This window comes from Abramis brama (assembly GCF_963993115.1).
Source record: "Abramis brama genome assembly, chromosome: 12".
NCBI classification, from domain to species: domain Eukaryota; kingdom Metazoa; phylum Chordata; class Actinopteri; order Cypriniformes; family Leuciscidae; genus Abramis; species Abramis brama.
This window is the reverse complement of record NC_139974.1, coordinates 30698734-30718382: the sequence shown is the minus strand read 5'-3', so window position 1 is coordinate 30718382 and position 19649 is coordinate 30698734. Positions and strand designations below refer to the sequence as shown.

The following is a 19649-nucleotide window of genomic DNA, read 5'->3' as shown; positions in this document are numbered from 1 at the left end:
TTCCTGTGCTAGAGCCGTGTGTCATGATTTATGAGGTGAATGCATCATTAATATGCTAAATCTGAATACGTTTTCATAACTACTAGCCCTAAATATTTTGTGCTCTCAACTCGCCTGTAATTAGTCAGTGACTTTTACAAAACTACCCTAATTATAGTACTAGCCTACTACTAGCCTACTGTTCAAAAGTTTGGGGTCTGTAAGATTTTTAATTCTCTTCTGCATTTATTTGATCAAAAATAGCCTACAGTAAAAACTGTAATATTACAATTTAACATAGGCTATCTGTTTTCTATGCCATAGTAAACTGTAATTTATCCATGTGATCAAAGCTGAATTTTCGGCATCATTAATCCAGTCATGATGATATTTCATTTTAATATGCTGATTTGCTGCTCAGGAAACATTTCTTATTATTATCAATGTTGAAAACAGTTTCATAATTTTGTGGAAACCATGATACATTTATACAGAAATATTTGATGAACAAAGTTGAAAGAACAGCATTTATATGAAGTAGATTTTTTTTTAACAGTCTACCTTGACTGTCACTTTTGATCAAATTAATGCATCGATCCTTGTTGAATAAAAATATTAATTTCATTAAAAAAATCTTACTGACGTCAACATTTTGAACCGTTATGTACACTTTTGGCTTGTTTATTGCGAAATAACCCGATTGTTTCTCTGTCATCTAAGCAAGGCTTCGTTTCCCAAACGCACTGGGCCTGTGAGCTCAGCGAAGCACCAGCATCGAACGCTCTCTGTGATTGATTGGTTTCGTCTTGTATCCAGATGACTAGGAGAAAAAGTTCTATCCTACACATAGACAGTATATAAATGATCCTACACAATTATCCGCTAACATTCGATTATTTTTCCACTTAGAAGCTTATTTTATGCACTGAATTGCGTGCTAAATTAATAAAAAATTACTGGTAAAAAAACACATTTGGATCGATATTTTTATGTGAGGATCGATCCTTTTCGATACCACGTCAGTATCGAAGTATCGATACTTAAGGATCGATCCGCCCATCACTAGTCAGTGGTAATATCATTGTGTTCTTGTCGGTCAGTGTTAGAGGATCTGTGTAACAGCTGAGGCTTAGCCTGACAGTTAGCCTGCCCTGGACCAGGCTAGTTTCCCAGCATAAGTTGCCAGGGTAACTGAGTTTGAACTATTTTAAGTTTGCTTTATGAAACAGAATCCACCGACAATAAGTCTGACTAACCAAAATAAGCCTGGCTTGTATTCTAATCTTGTTTTATGGAACAACCCTCAGCTATGAACGCAACATTATTTTGAAATCGCAATTTATTTTGAGATTCTGAGAACATGACATCACTTCCTAGTAGCAAAGCACCGTTTTGGGATTAGCTAGCTGTTTAGCTAGCCATGTCCCTATAACCGGTGTGTGGGATAAAATAGCATAAATAACACTTAAGTCGCCGAACTACCACAGTTATCCGTTAAAAGTAAGGTGTTTAATCCTTTGCATTTCCTATGCACTGCTGCTATTCATATTTGGTGTTAGTTTTTTCCCTGGAATTATCAACCGATTAACAACTGTTGTTAGCCTGGTAACGTTAGCCTACATATTGTAGCAGTGGTGTTTAGTTTAACAACCGCAATAATGTATGACTAGTGTAAAATATTTTTGTTTTTAATAATAGGTGTGGTTATTTTTGCTTATACGCAGTATTAAAATGAAGTACGCCAATGTGGATTGTATTTATTATATGGGTGTTACGATGTTTGTTATTTTTCACCCATCTGTATTGATAGCATCTAGGTTTTAGCACTAGTACGTTAGCGCCCGACGTTACTATAGAGACACAATGAGAACTGAACCCTCCTATTAAATTCAACGAAGCTGCATTGCCAGCTTACGACGTTTCTATTGCGACAAAATACGTGTTAAAACTAGTAACGTCAGTCAGCTTCTTTGATTTAAATGGGTTCTGATTTTATCGCTAGCAGTGTAGATGATGTGTTACATAGCAGTTAATTGGTAATATAAAAGCTTGCGATCATTTTTGGAAACATTCTTCATCTTCTCGTCTTGTTAAAGAAACTTCAAGTCATGGAGGAACCAGGAGCCGTAGAGGTGACCGTGAAAACTCTAGATTCCCAGAGCAGGACGTTCACTGTCAGGGGAGAGGTGTGTGTTCTAGTTTAATCAGTCAATAGGAATTCATTTACGCTATGATTATTTTGTATGAGTAACCCAAATACCTTAGTTCACAAAGTGTCATTGTAGAGTATGAACCAATACTGCTGAAAAATACACTTTACATTGATAAATCATTTACGTTGAAGTTCACCATGTGATTGTCACCTCTCTTTCTTTCTCTCAGTGGACAGTGAAGCAGTTTAAAGAGCACATTGCTTCCTCAGTTGAAATCCCGGTGGATAAACAGAGGTTGATTTACCAGGGTAAAGTGCTGCAGGATGAAAGGACACTTGCAGAATACAGTGAGTCACGGCTTGATGTGTGTTTTCGCTCGTTGTGTGTTGATGTGTGTTTTCGCTCGTATTATATATTATAATATTTTCATTGACAAAATCAGACAAAGTATGGCTGCGTGATTAGTTGTATTTTAAACGTGGGTTGCTGCTGCTTTCAATTAATTAAGAATAATCATCTGTTATTATCATCTGCTGGTTATTTATCCTTTTTGGTTATTTTTTTCATTTGACATTTCCATGATCTTGCATTGGTTTAAAGTCGAAATCCCCAATAAGAGTTATTTTCTTTTTTGAATACCTTTTCCACCCAATTTTCCACAAATGTTTACTTAATCTTCCCAACCTTGAAACCATGAGCACATGCTCTCTCTGCACAGCAAAATTAAAAAAGCACTAATGATCTGAAAAAAGTTTAGTGATCCCTACTGTGATTATCTGTGTTCCTTCACATGGCTGCTTGTGCTCCAAACATGAATCTTGATTATATTGTTTGTGTTAGTGGTTGCTTATTAAATGCACTTACGTACTCTGTACAACAATACAAGCAATACTTTTTGATGTTATAATATAAAAATGTGAACATAATTCAGAATGATGGGAATTAGCCTAATATTAGGAATTTTGCTGTTTTAGCAGTTTTCATAATGTAGAGAGTGTGTTAATTCATGTGATAAAAATAATAAATCAGGAACTAGGTGAGGTTATATAAAACCTGCGTATGACTTTGTTCTCTTAAGGTGTGCTCATGTGAAAGTTCCATAATTATGCTCAAATGTAAAAAGAAACTTCTCAGCTTATAATTTTTGAGCAAAATTATCATGATTATCAGTTTTACTGTTATCGTACAGCCCTAAGACAAAGATCGGTATAGTTTTTTTTTTTTTCGTCTGTGTGCGAATAATTTTCTATCAAGCATGTTTCTATCACAGCCTTTCTGTTTTTCAGATGTTGATGGGAAGGTCATTCATCTTGTGGAGCGAGCACCTCCTCAGAGCAATCAGTCTGGGGGTGGAGGGGGTGGAGTTTCTGGCTCCTCGGGTGCAACGGATGGGGGATCCACCTCCTCTCAATCCACCACTTTTCCAGGAACTTCACATGACCGTAATGCAAACAACTATGTCATGCTGGGCACTTTTAACCTGCCTGTGAACATCATGGACTCACAGCAAATACAGGTTACAGTGCTTTCCTTACGTTAAGAGACACATGTTTGCAATACATGATCACTTAACCTCAGACATCCACTGTAATATATACATGAGTGATTCTGCTATCAAAGAAAATATACATTTCTTCACCCCTCTAGATGTCAATGCAGCAGATGTTGGCTGGTGTTGGAGAAATGGGACGTAATGTTAGAGTAAGCACTAGCACTGGAGTAAGTCATCCTAATTTCACCTATTATACACTGCCCTCTGCCCTGCCAAAAAAAAAATTAGCTGTTTGGATTTAAATAGGCAAATGCTTAAAGAGATCATGAACTGGCTTTTTAAATTTTTTTATATTGTTGTCTGAGGTCAACTTATGACGTTCGCTTGGTTTTTACATTCAAAAACATCAAAATGAATAAGTAATAGGCTATTTTCTACCCTGGTTTTGAGCCTAGCTCCTGAAACGCTCGGTTTTTATGGGCGTGCCGCATTGAAGACTTGGAAGTAAACGCCCACTGCTGTGATTGGATAACAGTTTTGCATATTATAATGAGTTTCATGTAAAGCGCGAATCGGTGGGCGGGGCTAAACAGGCAGTGTTGAAGTAGGCGTTGATCTTCTTCTTCGGCGGCGGTGTTTGATACCCTTTGACGTCATAGATCGTCGTTCGCTGTGCCTGGTGTCAATAAAAGCTTTTATTGGACTAACAAGGAAGTTTTCAGTTCTGAAACTTACAGGATATTCTTATAGTATGATGACCTCTTATATGTCAAAAGCTCAAGGAAAATTTGATTTCTCAGTTCATCACCCCTTTAAGAGTCTATGACTGGATCATTATTGCAGTGATGATTATGTTTCTAGCATGTTATATGTTTGGCAACAGTTCTTCTTTCTAACCCTAACTGATGGATCGTGTAGTTTTTCATTTCTGAAGTAGACTTTACAGAATGCTCGACTCCTGCATTGTCAGTACAAGATCTTTTAAAAACAATTGACACCTCTTGATGGAAATAAATGTTGTGATGTTATTTCCATCAAGAGGTGCATTCATTTTTGGTCAATATCTTGTATTGACAATGCAAGAGTACAGCATTCTGTAAAGTCTACTTCAGCACATCCCAAAGACTTTCAATGAATTTAAGGTCTGGACTCTGAGGTGCCAATTCATGTGTGAAAAATGATTCTTCATGCTCCCTCCCAACCATTCTTTCACAATTTGAGCCTGATGATTCTTGACATTGTTATTCTGGAATATGGCCATGATGTGTCTTCCTACATGGTTGTTTAAGAAATGAAAAGCTACACACTCCATCAATTAGGGTTAGAATAACTGTTGCCAAACATACAACATGCTAGAAACATAATAATCACAGCAAGAATGGGCCAGTCAGACTCTAAAGCATTTGCCTTTTTAAACCCAAACAGCGACTTTTTTGGCCGGGCAGTGTATATTTACATAATAATGAACGTTATAAGCAGTGTTCCTGAATGTTTGTCTCAGTAGCACTTGTGCTTTGTGTTGTCGCAGCCTATTGTTTAAAACAAAAGGTTATCTCTGGACACATCTACAGTCATTTATTTCCTCTCACAGAGCAGTGGCTCTGTGGATGTCCATATCAACGTGGACCAATCAGTGCAGAGCGAGCCTAGGATGAGGCTCCAGCTGGCTGAAAGCTTGCTGCGAGAGACTCAGGCTTTAATCCACAGACTTGAGGTACAGAACAAACATTTATATCAAGTAAAACAATCTTATTTGATTTCTTACTTGTACATAAATAATGTTTCAGGATGATGCTTATTTTCAGGGTCAATCAAATCAACCGTCATCTCAGCAGGAGACACCACCTTCTCAGCCATCATCATCATCATTCTCAGCACAACCAATGGACAGCTCCCCACCTCCACTCTCCTCCTCCTCCTCTCCTTCACAGACAGAAGGAGCAACTCATTCTGGACCCAAGTAAGAGAAGTATATTAGGGTCAAAGACAAATAAAGAGTGTTCATGATAAAGAACAGGAAAAAGACATACCAAGCGCTTAATGTACTTGTCGTATTCATGTTGTTTCGAATGCTGCTTAATGTTTTTGTGAAAACCGTGATGCATTGATTTCAGGACTCTTTGAATAGAAAGTTCAATAGAAAAGTGTTTATTTGAAATAGAAATCTTTTGTAACATTATTAAAGTCTTTACTTTTACTTTTGTCCTTGCTTAATGCATCATTGCTGAATGACAGTATTATCCATTTTTTGATTGTGTCAAAGATCACATGTCTCCAATACATTTTTATTTGTCTCAACAGTCACCCAAGCCCTTTAGAGTTGGTGGAGGTTCTTTCAGAGGTGCGAAGGGTGGAGGAGCGCCTTCGTCCTTTCATGGAAAGAACACATTCCATCCTTGGAGCGGCTAGTTCTGCTGACTACAATAACAATGTATGCTCTAGATAGTTAGAATGCTACATAATTGACATGTGCTATACAAATCAGTGTTCATGTTCTGAAAAGCTGTTTTCTCGGACAGACTCAAGAACGCGAGGAAGATCAGCGCACTCTTAATTTGATTGGAGAGTCACTCCATCTCCTTGGCAATACATTGGTGTCTCTGAGTGATCTTCGGTGCAATTTATCTGCTCAGCCTCCCCGCCACTTACATGTGGTGCGACCGATGTCTCACTACACCACCTCCCCTGTCGTGCTGCAGAGTGGACTGCCCCATATTCCCATTCCGGTGAGCTAACCACTATACGTTCAAAACTAATTTATAATGTTCATATCAAACAGTCAACCTTGCAAAATATGTCATCTTCCAGGTGAACCTAGGTTCCACTATGACCATGACTTCAAACAGCAGACAGACAAGCGAGGGTCAGGCCCAACCCTCACAGCCCAGCAACCAATCAGAGCCTCAGGGTCAGGCACCTCCTCCTCCTCCACCAAATGGAGCCAGTCAACAGGCAGGTCACGGTCAGGGGACTCCAAGAGTGATCAGAATCACTCACCAAACCATGGAGCCAGTGGTCATGATGCAGATGAACCTGGATGGTATGCCAACAAACCAACCCACACAATCAGACCCCAGTGACTTTAGCACTGTGTTTCAGCCATGCTGCCCATTCCTGATCTGCTTCACTTCTAAAGATCCCAAATAATTTTCTTCATCAATCTGATTTTTACGATTTAAAATAGTTGCTTTCAGAAAATGAATTTTTCAGACCTGGAATGGGTGGCTGTAGTGTAACTGCCAGCCACTGATCTGTGCATTTCTGTGCAGCAGATTCAGACAGTGGATCGCAGGGCCAAAGGCAACAGAACCCCAGCGCTGCTGGAGAGACTGGTTAGTTTCCACCTCTCTCTGTAGTCAGTAACCTGCTGTGCCAACATTAACATGTGATATGTAACATGTTATAACATGTCATAAGGAATAGTTCACTCAAAAAATTGCATTTTACCATCCTTTGCAGGCCCTCATGTTTTTTAAAACTCATTTCACTTCCTGTCTTCCATGGGACACAAAACAGGAAATATTTCCATAATTTCTAGTGTGCTTGTTGTCCATACAATAAAACTAAATCTGGACCGGGGCTGATGAGCTTACAAATGAGCTTCATTTGAAGAAGTAAAAGCTCTCTGTTATTTTAGTATTATTTATCTGTATTAAATATTAATATTATCTTTGATATCATTTCAGTTTTCATCTTCATTTAAAATGAAATAAAGCAATTGTGTTATGTGCCTTTTTCATTTTTATTATTTTTTGTTTATTTAAATATTCCTATTTAGCTTTGTTTTTTTTTTATTTTTATTTTTTTTTATTAGTTTTTGAGTAATTTTAGTGTTTTAAATTTAACTTTATTCCTATTTTCCAAGGTAACATTTCAAAGGTTTTTTAGGTGTAAGTTTTTGAACTAACATTTATATTTTATCTTTTCAATTAATGAACTCTTTTTAATAGTTTTAGTTAACAACACTGCTCTGGACATTCTTCAAAAGTCCTCCTTTAGTGTTCCATGGAAAAACGAAAGTCATAGAGGTTTGGAACAACATGAGGGTGAGAAAAGGATGTCAGTTTGAGTGGTGATTAAGCACTATTTGTGCACTGGGATGTAAAGCAGCTATTGTTAGTCAGTTGTCTGTAGTCTTGTGTGTAGAATTCAGACTTACAGCAGTTTCATTTGTCAGCATTGTTAATAGGATCTCTTCACTGAATTCTGTGTATCTGTTCTCTAAAGGCACCACGGCGCCAATGCACGTTCCAGGTCTGCCGCCAGAGTTCATGCAGGCCATCATGCATCAGATCTCCCAGCAGGCTGTCGCCATGGCAACTGCAGCCTCTGCTGGACATCAGGGGCAGCAGCAGGGCACTGCTGGCACAAATGCCCAGAGTGGAGAAAGCCATGCCCCTCCGCCACCTCAGGCCAGGGTGGTTATCACGCGCCCCTCCTTATCCCCACGCATCCCCCAACCCATGAACACCAGGGGGACCACCATCAACCTGCGCGCAACAGTGCCTCCCTCAGCAGGACAACAGACTAATCAAGTATGAACCTTTATGCTACATTACAGGGCTCAATTCTAATTATTTTTCTACTGGCCTAGTGGGAACAGTAGTTCAGATTTTTACTTGCACTTCCAAAATTTTCAATGGGCCCCACTGCAAAAAACAAATAAATAAATCAAATAAAAGAGTCACTGTTTACATTGTTTCAGACCCATGTAACTTTGCATTCTCATAAATAAGATTATGACACCAAAAGTTTAGATGCCAGTGAAATTCTCAATTCCAATTTCAATAACATAGCAAAAACTACAAGACCAATTAATATAAATTTCAAACATTATTAAAGACAAGGAAGCAGTCACCAATAAATTAAGAACAAATAAACAAATTAGAAGCAACATCACAAAGAAATATAACAGTAAAATAGTGCTTTAAGTTTTTCGGATTGGTCTAGTATTCAGGTTTAATTAAATAAAGTAATCAAATGTAAAATAACACTGCATCTTCACTTCACTTCTGCTGTCACTTTAATCCAATTCACACCATGCCGACAGTCACCAGATTACAGCACGTCACTTTACAGACATTCTAATTCCAATTCAGCATGTATAATCGGCGAAAAGGCGGCAACAGACTCCAAAAGGGGTAACGCACTGGTCCGACAAAACTCACCAAAGTGTCTGTTGCCGTCTATCAGTGCAGTGTGAATTGGCCTTAAGACCTAATGCACAGGTCCAATATAATATACACATGCATTTTCTTTCTCAACTGTTTATGTTCACTTATGACATAACTGACTGTGTTTATAATGGTACTCATTTTGACATAATTTTGTGGGTGTTTGTCCGTTCAAGTGCAAGAAGACACGAAAGAGAACTCATCGGGCTCAATCGGGCCAGTGACAATTCAGTCATGAGCGTCTTTCACGCTGACCAAGGGCCATCAGGCAGTCCTTATTGTCGAGTCCTGCATTATTGTATTTTGGAGACATGTAAAACTCATAGTTCCATTTTCATTCCTCAATCAAGGGCAACCCTATGATGTCCTCTCCTCTCACGCAGATGGTCAGTGGTTTGGTTGGGCAGCTTTTGATGCCATTGCACACAGGTAAGTTGTCCTTACCTATTCAGTTCCTGTGTTAAGCAACACCAAGCTTATAAACATATTATGTTTTCCATTGTCAGGGGACCAGACATCCTCTACCTCATCCTCCCAGTCTTTCTCTTTCTCTACTTCTGCATCTTCCTCGTCCTCTTCTTCCTCCTCTTCCTCCTCTTTCTCTTCTTCCACTGCTCCTCCAACCTCTGCCAACACGTCCGGTCAGACGTCCACCCATACCACCAGCACTGCGACTGTGGGTCAGTCCCAAGAGGGCAACCCAGGAGATAACCTAGCTCAGCTTCTGGGCTCTCTCCTGGGAGGAGTTGCGGGAGCTGGTGGAGGGGTGTCTGGAGGTGCTGCTCCCTCCATTACAGTGACTATTCCAGGTGTCCCTACGTTTATCCAAGGCTTGTCTGAGTTCATTCAGGTTGGTATTTTTTTTTGTGGTATACCGATATATCGGCAAATAGTACAGGGTTTTTCCTGCATAGAGAATTATGAGGCGGCCGCCTCCGTCAAATTTCGTGCCGCCTCCGGCTCTCGACAAAACTCGGACAGACAGTCACATGGTCAGATACACTTTTTCCACCGTGATGGTTCTGTTGCTGTTACCGCTTGTGTCCATTCTCAAACCGTATAGTGCTGCGCGGATAATCCGCGGGTCGGGCGGGCCGAGTAATACAAATATTCCATTCCAATTAATCGAGGGTGGATGACAGATAAATCATTATAATGTGTTGACTGAGTTTAATAAAGACATGGAACTCTCATCACTGTAAAACACAATGAACGTGTGTGACTCTTTTACTTTCGTTTTCAACAATGTAATTCTCTTCAGGGAAAACCAATCAAGGAAAACATATCAAGGCTCGAGTAACGCTTATCAGGGACCATAGACTGTGTCCGGGACACGTGTGGTTTTTTTTTTCTTTTTTTGAAGGGAAAAGTGAGAGAGAATTGTAGGCCTACTACTCGCCCAACCGGACAAATGCCCCGATTAAAACAATTTTTAATAAAAAATAAAAAAAATAACTAGGGAATCACCGAAAACGTGAGGATTATTCTGTTTTATTTAATTTAATGTAAGTGGCGATTGATAGCCTATAGTTGATAATAATATAGTCCTACCTAATGTACTGACGGTAACAATGTTGCGCTGTTGAGGCTCGCGCAGTTATTTATAACATATTATAGTTAAGAAACAATATATAGCCTAGGCTACACACGACCAGAGAGCTGTTTTCCTGAATGCCATCAAGATTGAAACCTTGACGGATTTCATAACAGTTCAATAAACAAATAGTTAAAATTAAGTCACTTACATTTTAGACGCAATGACTGTTTTTGTTCTGTTTCAGCAGCGAAAATAGTTCCAAACAAAGATCACAGCAGAACCATCGCGCATCTCACATTGCATCACTGAATGATTCGGCGTTTTGAACGAATCGGTTGAGTCACAGATTCAATTACCCATTCATAAACTGCCTCATTCTGAATAAATCAGTCGTTTGAACGAATCGTTTGAATGAATGACTCAATGACTCGCTCATTAAGACGGTCGCCTGCCGCCTCCTACTGGCGGTTTAGTTTCATAAAGTATCATTCTTTTCAACATTCCTTATTTGTATATTCAAAAATATTTAAAATAATCAAATTTAATACAGTTATAATTTTTCAATGTAAATTATTTAATTTGATTGGTAAAAGCCTAGTGTCTTATTATTTTAATTGAATATATTGATCAAATTTAAGAATTAAATTAATAAATGCCCTTTATAAAGGTACAAAAAAATATTCTGAGTGTTTTCAAACAGTGATGTAATTAAACATTGACAATTTAAGTTTGAAGGGAGTAAAGCCTCTGTTTAGGCTATTAAGGAAATGTAATTTTGCCAAAAGAGGAACTTTTATATTAAATAAATGTTCATTTTAAATCAGCCTACTTCAGTGTGATATGTTACCATATTGTGATGATCAGATGCAGATATCTAAATCAAAGAATATGGACGGTTTACGGGTGGATTATTTATTTTTAACAGCGGATTCGGGTGGCTCAAAGTGCACCAGATTAATGAATTTATCTTTAAAATGTACAAAATTTTCTTCTGGGGGGGCATGCCCACGGACCCCCCTAGAGGTACCAAGCTCCACCAACAAACAAAAAAAGTGGGAAACACATTAGGCTATATGATGATCTACAAAAAATACACATTTAATTATCTTATTATTAAAATACATTTTTAGGATTTTGCCACCTCTGCCTCATTTTGAGCCAGGAAAAACCCTGTAGTATATAGCATTTTTCAATTATTGGCATCGGCCGATAAGTTTTTCTGTTTGCACGATGTGATGGGAGCGGGATTTTTTTGACAACGCATCAGTTAAACAAAGAAATGTTTTTGAATATCTAATAAACATCTAGTTTTGCAAACTTTTGAGATCCAGCTGTGAGATCTTCTGAAGTGTGCAATTTTAGACTGCATAAAAATGTGTAATGGTCAGTCCGTGTGAATTGTATACAAAGAGGAGAGTTTAGCTGTCTCTGAACACACATGATCGACAAACTTTAAATCCTTGATTCAAACTATTCTGTGCTATATCCATTTGGCCGCTATGTTGTATTCATGTCAAATTCGCTGTGTACTGTCAGTAAAATGAGTCTTTATTTGAAAAAATAGGATTCCCAGTGCAACATAGACATACCAGATTATTGAGTACACTGTTGGTTACAGTGTTTACTTCCTTTTTACTCATTTGTGTTTTCTTTATTTGTGTAAAATACTATAATAGGATTACAGAATCAAGAATTTGCCATCTAAGGCATAAATCTGTTTATTTTACAGATTTTTTTTTTAAATCAAGTTCAAATGCTTTTTTTTCTTCATATAAATTTCAAATTATTTAGTAATTATGTAAAATAAATATAAATTTAATTTCAGAAATTATGCATGTGTTTTTACCATCTTTAAATTAAATATTGTATATCTGTTTTATATCAGCCATCTGCCACCCTGCTCTTTAAGATATCGGTATCGGCCATCAGAAAATCAATATCGGGGCGATGGATCACTAGTGCTTTTCTCTGTGTCTTTGCAGTCTGATCTTACCAAATGTGTCCATTTGAATGCCCTGTTTTCTTTCCAGTCTGGTCAGCCTGTGTTTCCTCCACCAAACCAGCAGCCTCCACCCTCACAAGCCACACCCCCTGCCCCTTCAGGAGCCGCCCCCACTACTGCCCCTCAGCCTCCCAGTGGAGGCGGAGAGACCCTCAGCCCCGAGCTTTTCACTGGTATCGTGCAGGGTGTCCTGTCCACCATGATGGGCTCTCTGGGGGCTGGCCAAGGCAACACTGAGAGCATCGCCCAGTTTATCCAGAGACTTTCTCAGACCAGCAACCTCTTCACGCCTGGAGCTGGAGATGCAGTGGGTAAGGGCTTCTGTGTTCCTGTAGTGCAACTCAAAGCACAGCACAATGCCACAATTTATGACTCACTGTCTGTGTTGGTTTGGTAGGGTTTTTTGGAGATCTGCTGTCTCTGGTTTGTCAGAGTTTCTCAATGGTGGACATGGTTCTGCTGCTGCATGGTAATCCTCAGCCTCTGAGCCGCATCCAGCCCCTACTCACAGCCTTCTTCACTGAGCACTATCTGCAGGGCCGAGAGCCCAATGATGCCAACATAGCTGTGAGTCTGAGCTCATGCCACTTTCATACGTGACCTTCATTACATCAGTTCTACATGAAGATCTCATATACTGTCAGATATGTTCAAACTTTTAGCGGTATTTACCTAAAGCCGTCTCCCAAATCAATTTAGCACTCCAGTCACGAGTGCATGAGTTTTTTTATGTAGTAATTTATACAATAGATTGCTTTAAAGCTTTGTCGCTTTCAATTATAATTACATTTTAAGTTTCTACTATAAAGCAGCTCTCCAGTGTGTTCATGTTTTCACTTATTACGTAATCGCCATGGACCAATGGTAGTTTGAAGGGGGGTTTTTTTTACCAGCTGGAGCAAACTTTTCTGGAAAGTTTGCTTTTGGCAAGCTGTTTCAAACTACTGTCATCATCTTTTATGTCAAATTTTTAAGTTCAAATTGAAGTTGCGCTGCGCAGAACGATTGGTCTATGATATCAAAGTACTGCGAGAGTAATTAGATAGCAGACAGCTCTGTATGCTTTAAAATCGCTCTTGGGATATTTTGATGTCATACGGTCTGTGCAGCGCCACTTCAAGTCGAACACACCTATTTATTCAAAAGATTTGTTCAAAACGGTTGATTCATTCAAAAACAAACCAAGTGAGCATTTTCATGAATGGGTTATTTGAAACATTCACTCAAAAGATTTGTTAAAAAAATGCAGATTCATTGAATAACGAAACACCAGTGTGTTGCTCGGAGATGCACAACAGTTCTGCTGTGGCTTTGTTTGGAACATTTTTCATTGCTTTCAAATGACTACATCACAGTGAATGTGTGCACTCTCAAGTGAGTGACATAGTCTGTAATGTCAGGTTGCACATTGTTAAAACAGTAATTATGATTTTATCCTTGATGATACATATCACAGCCCTAAAGGGGACATTTGAGTCATGATGCAAACAAATCATTCATACAGTCTTTTGATCCACTGATTCATTGAATTGGACACTTCGAAAGAACTGATCCATAAAAATGAATACAATTTCTTATCAGTATCACAAACAGAGTAAAACTGATCTTTACACTTATAAAACAACACTTCCCCATTGAATGAATGTTGCAAAGGCTGATGTTATTGTTTCTGTTATTTAGAGTGCTTCTGAGGATCTGATCAATGGACTAGAGGAGTACATTGCAGAGAGTTTTGTAAGTCTTGTTTGCTGATTTATCCTGTAACATTTTATTCATCAGACACTAACTGATTGTCCCTGTGCCTTATTTGTTTCAAGTCCACTGTGACTGTTCGAGAGAGGGTGGACATCATCCAAACCAACATGTCCTTCCTGAGACAACAGTTCACTCGCATAGCTACTCACGTTCTGCGCTGTACAGGTGACCACCACACTATACACACAAACACAGACCCAAAAACTGCTCTCACCCTAACATTCAAATTCCACTTCACAAACATTGTGTTTGAAACTTTCTCATCAGTGTTTAGTATTATTTATAAACAATTATAGTATTTATTAAAAATTTTAATTAGCATTTATTTTATGACTTTTTATGTCTTCATCATTTAATTTTTACTATTGATGTGCTTTTTCCATTTTTTTTTTATTAGTTTTAGTTTTAGTATTTTTAATATTCCTATATAGCTTTAAGGGGTCATTAGTTAAAAATCCAATTTCCCTTAATCTTTTGACATATAAGAGGTCATTGTACAATACAAATATCCTGTAAGTTTCAGAACTCAAAACTTCCTTGTTAGGCCAAAAACAGTTTTTATTGAAACCAAGCTCCCAAAATGACTCGTTTAAGATATTGCTTTGTCTGTTAGCCTTAAGATCGTTTGATATGAACTCACTTTACTTAAAATGATGAACGATGAATATAAGAACGATAGTGCATTCATTCATTATTCGTTTACATGAAGCACCACAAGTTATCCTGTCAGCTATAACATTGGTAACTTCAAGTACTTAAACTTTATTTGCCACAACCAAGACATACATATAAATGTTTTACAGTTGCCAAATGTTTCAACTTTGTAACAATAAAAATGCCTTTCTGGGCCATCTTCGTTTTAACACTAATATAATGCAATAAAATACAATACTACCTCACAAATACATAAGGAATGAATATAAATTAAGATGGCTAATGAATGACCATGATATCACAGACTGGAGTATCATTGGTATTTGAGGTGCAGGTTTGTCCTCTGATTCGAATCAGACTCTAGCTCAAACATGTATGGCAAACATCATTACAAATTATTTTATTATGCAAATCTGTTACCCAATCAAAGCAGTGGGCGTGTACTTCAAAGCGACCCTTCATGACCCCTTGCATTTATTTTTGTTTTAGTTTTAGTCATTTTAGCCAAGTTTTTCCAAATAATACTTCTATTATATTTTATTTCAGCTTGATTTTAAATGAACAAAAACAATTTGTAATAGTTTTGGTTAACAACAACACTGTTGCTAATGTGTTTCCAGATAACACGTTTGGCCAGCGCTTGCTGTACCTGTGCACTCAGGGTCTGTTTGAGTGTTTGGCCCTCAATCTGTTCTGCTTAAGAGGAGAGCAAAGAGCTTTAACCACTGTCATCAACCACCGAATTGTAAGATCCATTGATTCATCCACATGAAGATGGTTTGGTGTTGCATAAAATGCATATCTTTTGATGCATTCATGTTTTGTTCCTTGCTCATCAGAGGAGAATGTCAGCAGAAGTGAACCCCAGTCTGGTGAACTGGTTGACCAGTATGATGACCATGAGGCTGCATGTGATTTTAGAGCACAACCCAATCACTGAAGACCAGATCCAGAATTATGTCATCTATACACAGGTCCTTAATTTAGATCATGTGTGTCCAATTCTCCTCTTGGAGGGCCAACATCCAGCAAACCCACTTTCTTGAAAATTTCTAGGCTGTGTTCCAAATCGCCCCTATACCCTCAATCACTATTCCCTACATTACTCCACTAATATAGTCCACTTGAAGGAGTGAATGAAAACGAGTGAGCGAATTCAGACACAGTGCGCCGGAAGGGCTGCCACTTTTGCATAGTTTGTGCTTGCTGTTTAATAATCATTTGAAACTTTGCAAACTGTCCGCTCCAGTAGTATTGAAAAGATTTATGTTAAACTCTGTCATGGAAACTAGCATGTATAAACGTTAATTAAGCAATTTAATAATCAATTAAAAATAAATTTATACCTGTATGATGACACTACAAATGGCTGTCACAAATAGTGACCGACACATTTCAGATTTCAGACAGCCCTTGATTAGCTGATTCAGGTGTTTTTAGTTCATGTTGGAGTTGAACTCTGCAGGATAGTGGCCCTCCGGGAGCAGGTTTGGACATCTCTGATTTAGATGCACACCCTCATCAGGATTCACTCCCAAACTGAGCCACAGAATACAGAACTGAAAATGCTTCTGTTATCTTTTTCATGTACAGAGCGAGTCGTCTCAGAGAACAGAGTCAGATGCACAAGCAAGCCACCAGTCAGATGACATGAGTATTGAGGTATGTTTCAACAGGAGAGTAAGTCACAGAAAATTATTATGAGTGCAACATATGAAAATATATGCAACTTTATATACACACTTAATTATATACACTATATGACTTTATTGTGATTAAAAAAAAAGTTTGAAATCAGTAAGATTTTTTTGTAAGAATTTTTTTTTTTTTCAGCAAGAACACATTAAATAGACTAAAGGTGACAGTAAATGCATTTATAATGTTACAAAAGATGTGTTTCCACAAAAAAATTAACTAGCAAAACTGATTTAAACATTGATAATACATCTGGGTGTGGGTCTGCACTATTAACTGTACGATAGTAAAATGTAATTATATATTCCAGATGGAAGAGGGTCTGTCTCCTGCTCCTGCCACCACTGCAGAGGAAGTCATGGCATCCTCAGGAGACACTGCTGATGGTGATGAACCACCCGGCAGGCCATCGTTAGAAGAGCTGCGAGGAGCGGTAGCCATGGCAACCGCGGACAGGGAGGAGTCAACTGGAGAGGCGGAGCCATGGGCAGCAACTGTTCCACCCGTGAGACTCAATTGTCTACTGTGTCTATTGATTCAGTGTATCTGCTAAAAGTTTGTCAGCATTTGTTGTACACTAAATGACCTCAAAGATAACAGAGCTAGAATGCACTGATATACAAATTCTGGCTAATACCAATAATTATAAGAATAATCATGACTCTATTTTGTTTATTTGTTTATTATTCCTAGTCTATAAGTAATAATGAGAATGTTTGTATATTTGTGTTAATCAGGAGTGGGTACCCATCATAAGACATGACATGTTGACGCAGAGAAAGATGAAAGCACAGCCTCCTCTGTCTGATGCTTATTTTCATGGGATGCCAGCCAAGAGGAGGAAGGTCTGTACACCAACTGCATTCACTACAATAGTGAATGAATGAATGAACGAACAATTCATTGAAACTACATTGCACTGATCAGATATCCTTCCTTTGCATTCATGTGGCTCACAGACCGCACAGGGAGAGGGTCCTCACCTCTCTTTAGCCGAAGCCGTGAGTCGAGCTGCCAGGACAGCAGGTGTACGACCTGTTACTGCCCCAGACAGCCTACAGGGGGAGCTGGAGGCACCAGAGCTGCAGGAAGCATACACACAACAAGTAAGAAACTAAACCCACACCTAATCCATCCTGAGAACATTGTAGTATTTATTGATATTTTGAATTAGTTTTTATTTTTATAGTTTCATTTTCATTTTAGTTGAATTTTGGGTCATTTTGTTATGTGCTTTTGTCATTTTTATTCTTTTTTATTTATTTGTATTTAGAATACATTTTTAAAAGTTTTTCATCTAATATTTTTAATATTTTTTTATTTCAGTTACAAATTATTGTTATAGTTTTAGTCTTAGTCTTCTTCCATCCCGCTCCTGTGAGTTTCATCTTATTCCCATAGAATTTCATATCCACCCCATTCCCACAATTCCACATTATTAGTTCAGGATATTAAAGTGCCCTGTTTATGCTATTTTAAAGGTTCCTAATTTTGTTTTGTGGGTCTCTTACAATAGGTGCAACAAAGGTCAAAAATACTTTAATTTTCTCATTATATTCATTGCAGCATCACCTCTTTTCTCACAGTGTCTCTTTAAAAGGACTCAGTCTCTTAAAAACCCTTCTTTCTGAGATCATACTCTGCTTTGATTGGTCTACTGCTAACAGTGCATGTCGGAAACGAAACGTCCATCTGAATTTCAGCTCCGGATGCTTCCTCAGCACTTGTATACACAGTGATATGAACAGTAATTGTCCTCGTACATGCAAAGTTGATTTGCTCTTGCAGCGCAGAAAACGGCATTTTCTCAACATGTCGACAGCACAAACCAAACTCTTCCAGGCCTCAGCTACAACTACAGTGTTTGAGGGCGGGTCAAAGTAGATGTTGTTCGCGGGCAGCCAATAAAGTCCCACAGGCTGGCATTATGCAGATTTGTTAGAAACCTACATGGGTTTTTAACGGGAAGTGAGACTGGAATTACTGACGTCTCTTTTCAGGCAGTTTAGAATCTGTTCTTTCTTTTGTGAGACGGTAACTCAATTTATTGGGCACTTCTTTGAAACTTTACAGACCTTTTACATTAACAAACGGCGATATAACTCACTACATAGATCGAATCTGAAAAAAGCACAACGTGGCATTTTAAAGCTACAAATCTTGCAATTTGTCAGATCTTACGGGAAAGCAGACCATGCAGATTCATTGTGACCTTGCTCTCTGAATGTCCTTAAACCTTTAAAACCCTTTTCATCCTTAATTGTCTTCCAGGTGAAGAGTGATATAAAGAAAAGACTGAGTGAGGATCCAGACTACAACCACCAGCGCTTTCCCAACACCCACAGAGCTTTTTCTGAAGACTGTTAAACCGACTTCTCCGTTTACACATCTATCTTGTCATCTGTCAAGCTCACAGTCATGACCGTAACGTCTCGAATGGAACAGCCAATAGTGTCATGCCTTGAGGGAACCCAGTTGTTTTGAAATCGGTAATTGACACATAACTCGGATGTCTACCATAGTCAAATGTGTGGATAGTGACTAAATATAGAGCCGGTGAACTAGACCGGCCATAGAGGCAGAAGAAACTAGTCTTTCTTCCGTCTACATGGCGTCCATCTTATAGTCTTTGTAGATGTCACCAGTCATCACAGTCAGTTTCACACTGACGGGATTCATGGATGTCCATTGTATATTAGCTGTACATTGTTGTACTAAGTTGTTTTAATATTGACAATAATAGCAGTTGTATTAGACACATTTACATGAAGAAAGCCTAATTCATTCCAGCTTGACCTGCTCAATGTGTAGATAAAGAGGATGCCAAGATGAATGTTTACAAGGTGCAGACATGTTGATCATGATTAGATGTACAGCACTGCACATTCGTCACTGAGGACTGGAAGTGTTTTAGTCATAGTGATGACATAGAGCTGTTACTTGTTATTATTTTTTGCATGCCAAAAACATCATGTTGTCCATGAATGTGGCTGTTATGAATAAAATGATCCAAGTCTAGAATTACTTCTAGTTTTAAAAACAGCCGTGTCTGCCTCCATGTTTGGTCACTAATATTAAAGAAACACCTTTGCTATGGTTTAGTTTTTAAAACACACACAATGACTTTCAAGTGGTTTCTAGTTAGCATTGCATTACCTTTTTTAAGATGTAAAATTGTGGGATAATTTGGAGGGAGACTGTTTTGTCG

At 38.3% G+C, this 19649-nt stretch overlaps 1 protein-coding gene across 6 annotated transcripts; it reads left to right on the top strand.

Moving 5' to 3' along the window:
• Positions 1-1357: 1357 nt before the first annotated feature.
• bag6l (BCL2 associated athanogene 6, like) lies at positions 1358-19483 on the top strand. Of its 6 annotated transcripts, none has more exons than XM_084130902.1 (25): positions 1358-1479; positions 2076-2165; positions 2362-2479; positions 3419-3648; positions 3780-3851; positions 5216-5338; positions 5430-5584; positions 5926-6055; positions 6144-6350; positions 6433-6664; positions 6897-6956; positions 7852-8159; positions 9149-9227; positions 9305-9648; positions 12366-12648; positions 12735-12904; positions 14018-14071; positions 14155-14257; positions 15367-15491; positions 15586-15720; positions 16340-16408; positions 16752-16946; positions 17179-17286; positions 17401-17547; positions 18713-19483. In XM_084130902.1, exons 2-25 carry the CDS (start codon positions 2088-2090, stop codon positions 18806-18808), a joined length of 3621 nt encoding a protein of 1206 aa, XP_083987028.1. In that variant the 5' UTR covers positions 1358-1479; positions 2076-2087; the 3' UTR covers positions 18809-19483. The 6 variants fall into 6 exon arrangements, with proteins under 6 accessions (XP_083987028.1, XP_083987027.1, XP_083987026.1 ...); XM_084130901.1 differs by having other exon boundaries at positions 1364-1479; positions 6894-6956; XM_084130900.1 differs by having other exon boundaries at positions 1364-1479; positions 5412-5584.
• Positions 19484-19649: the final 166 nt, after the last annotated feature.

Excerpts from the sequence above, each read along its gene's own strand:
- bag6l (XM_084130899.1), top strand. The coding sequence starts at position 2,088 with ATGGAGGAACCAGGAGCCGTAGAGGTGACCGTGAAAACTCTAGATTCC. Across the intron at positions 6,665-6,893 it reads GATGCAGATGAACCTGGATG|CAGATTCAGACAGTGGATCG; the intron begins GTATGCCAACAA and ends ATTTCTGTGCAG. Across the intron at positions 6,957-7,851 it reads CAGCGCTGCTGGAGAGACTG|GCACCACGGCGCCAATGCAC; the intron begins GTTAGTTTCCAC and ends TGTTCTCTAAAG.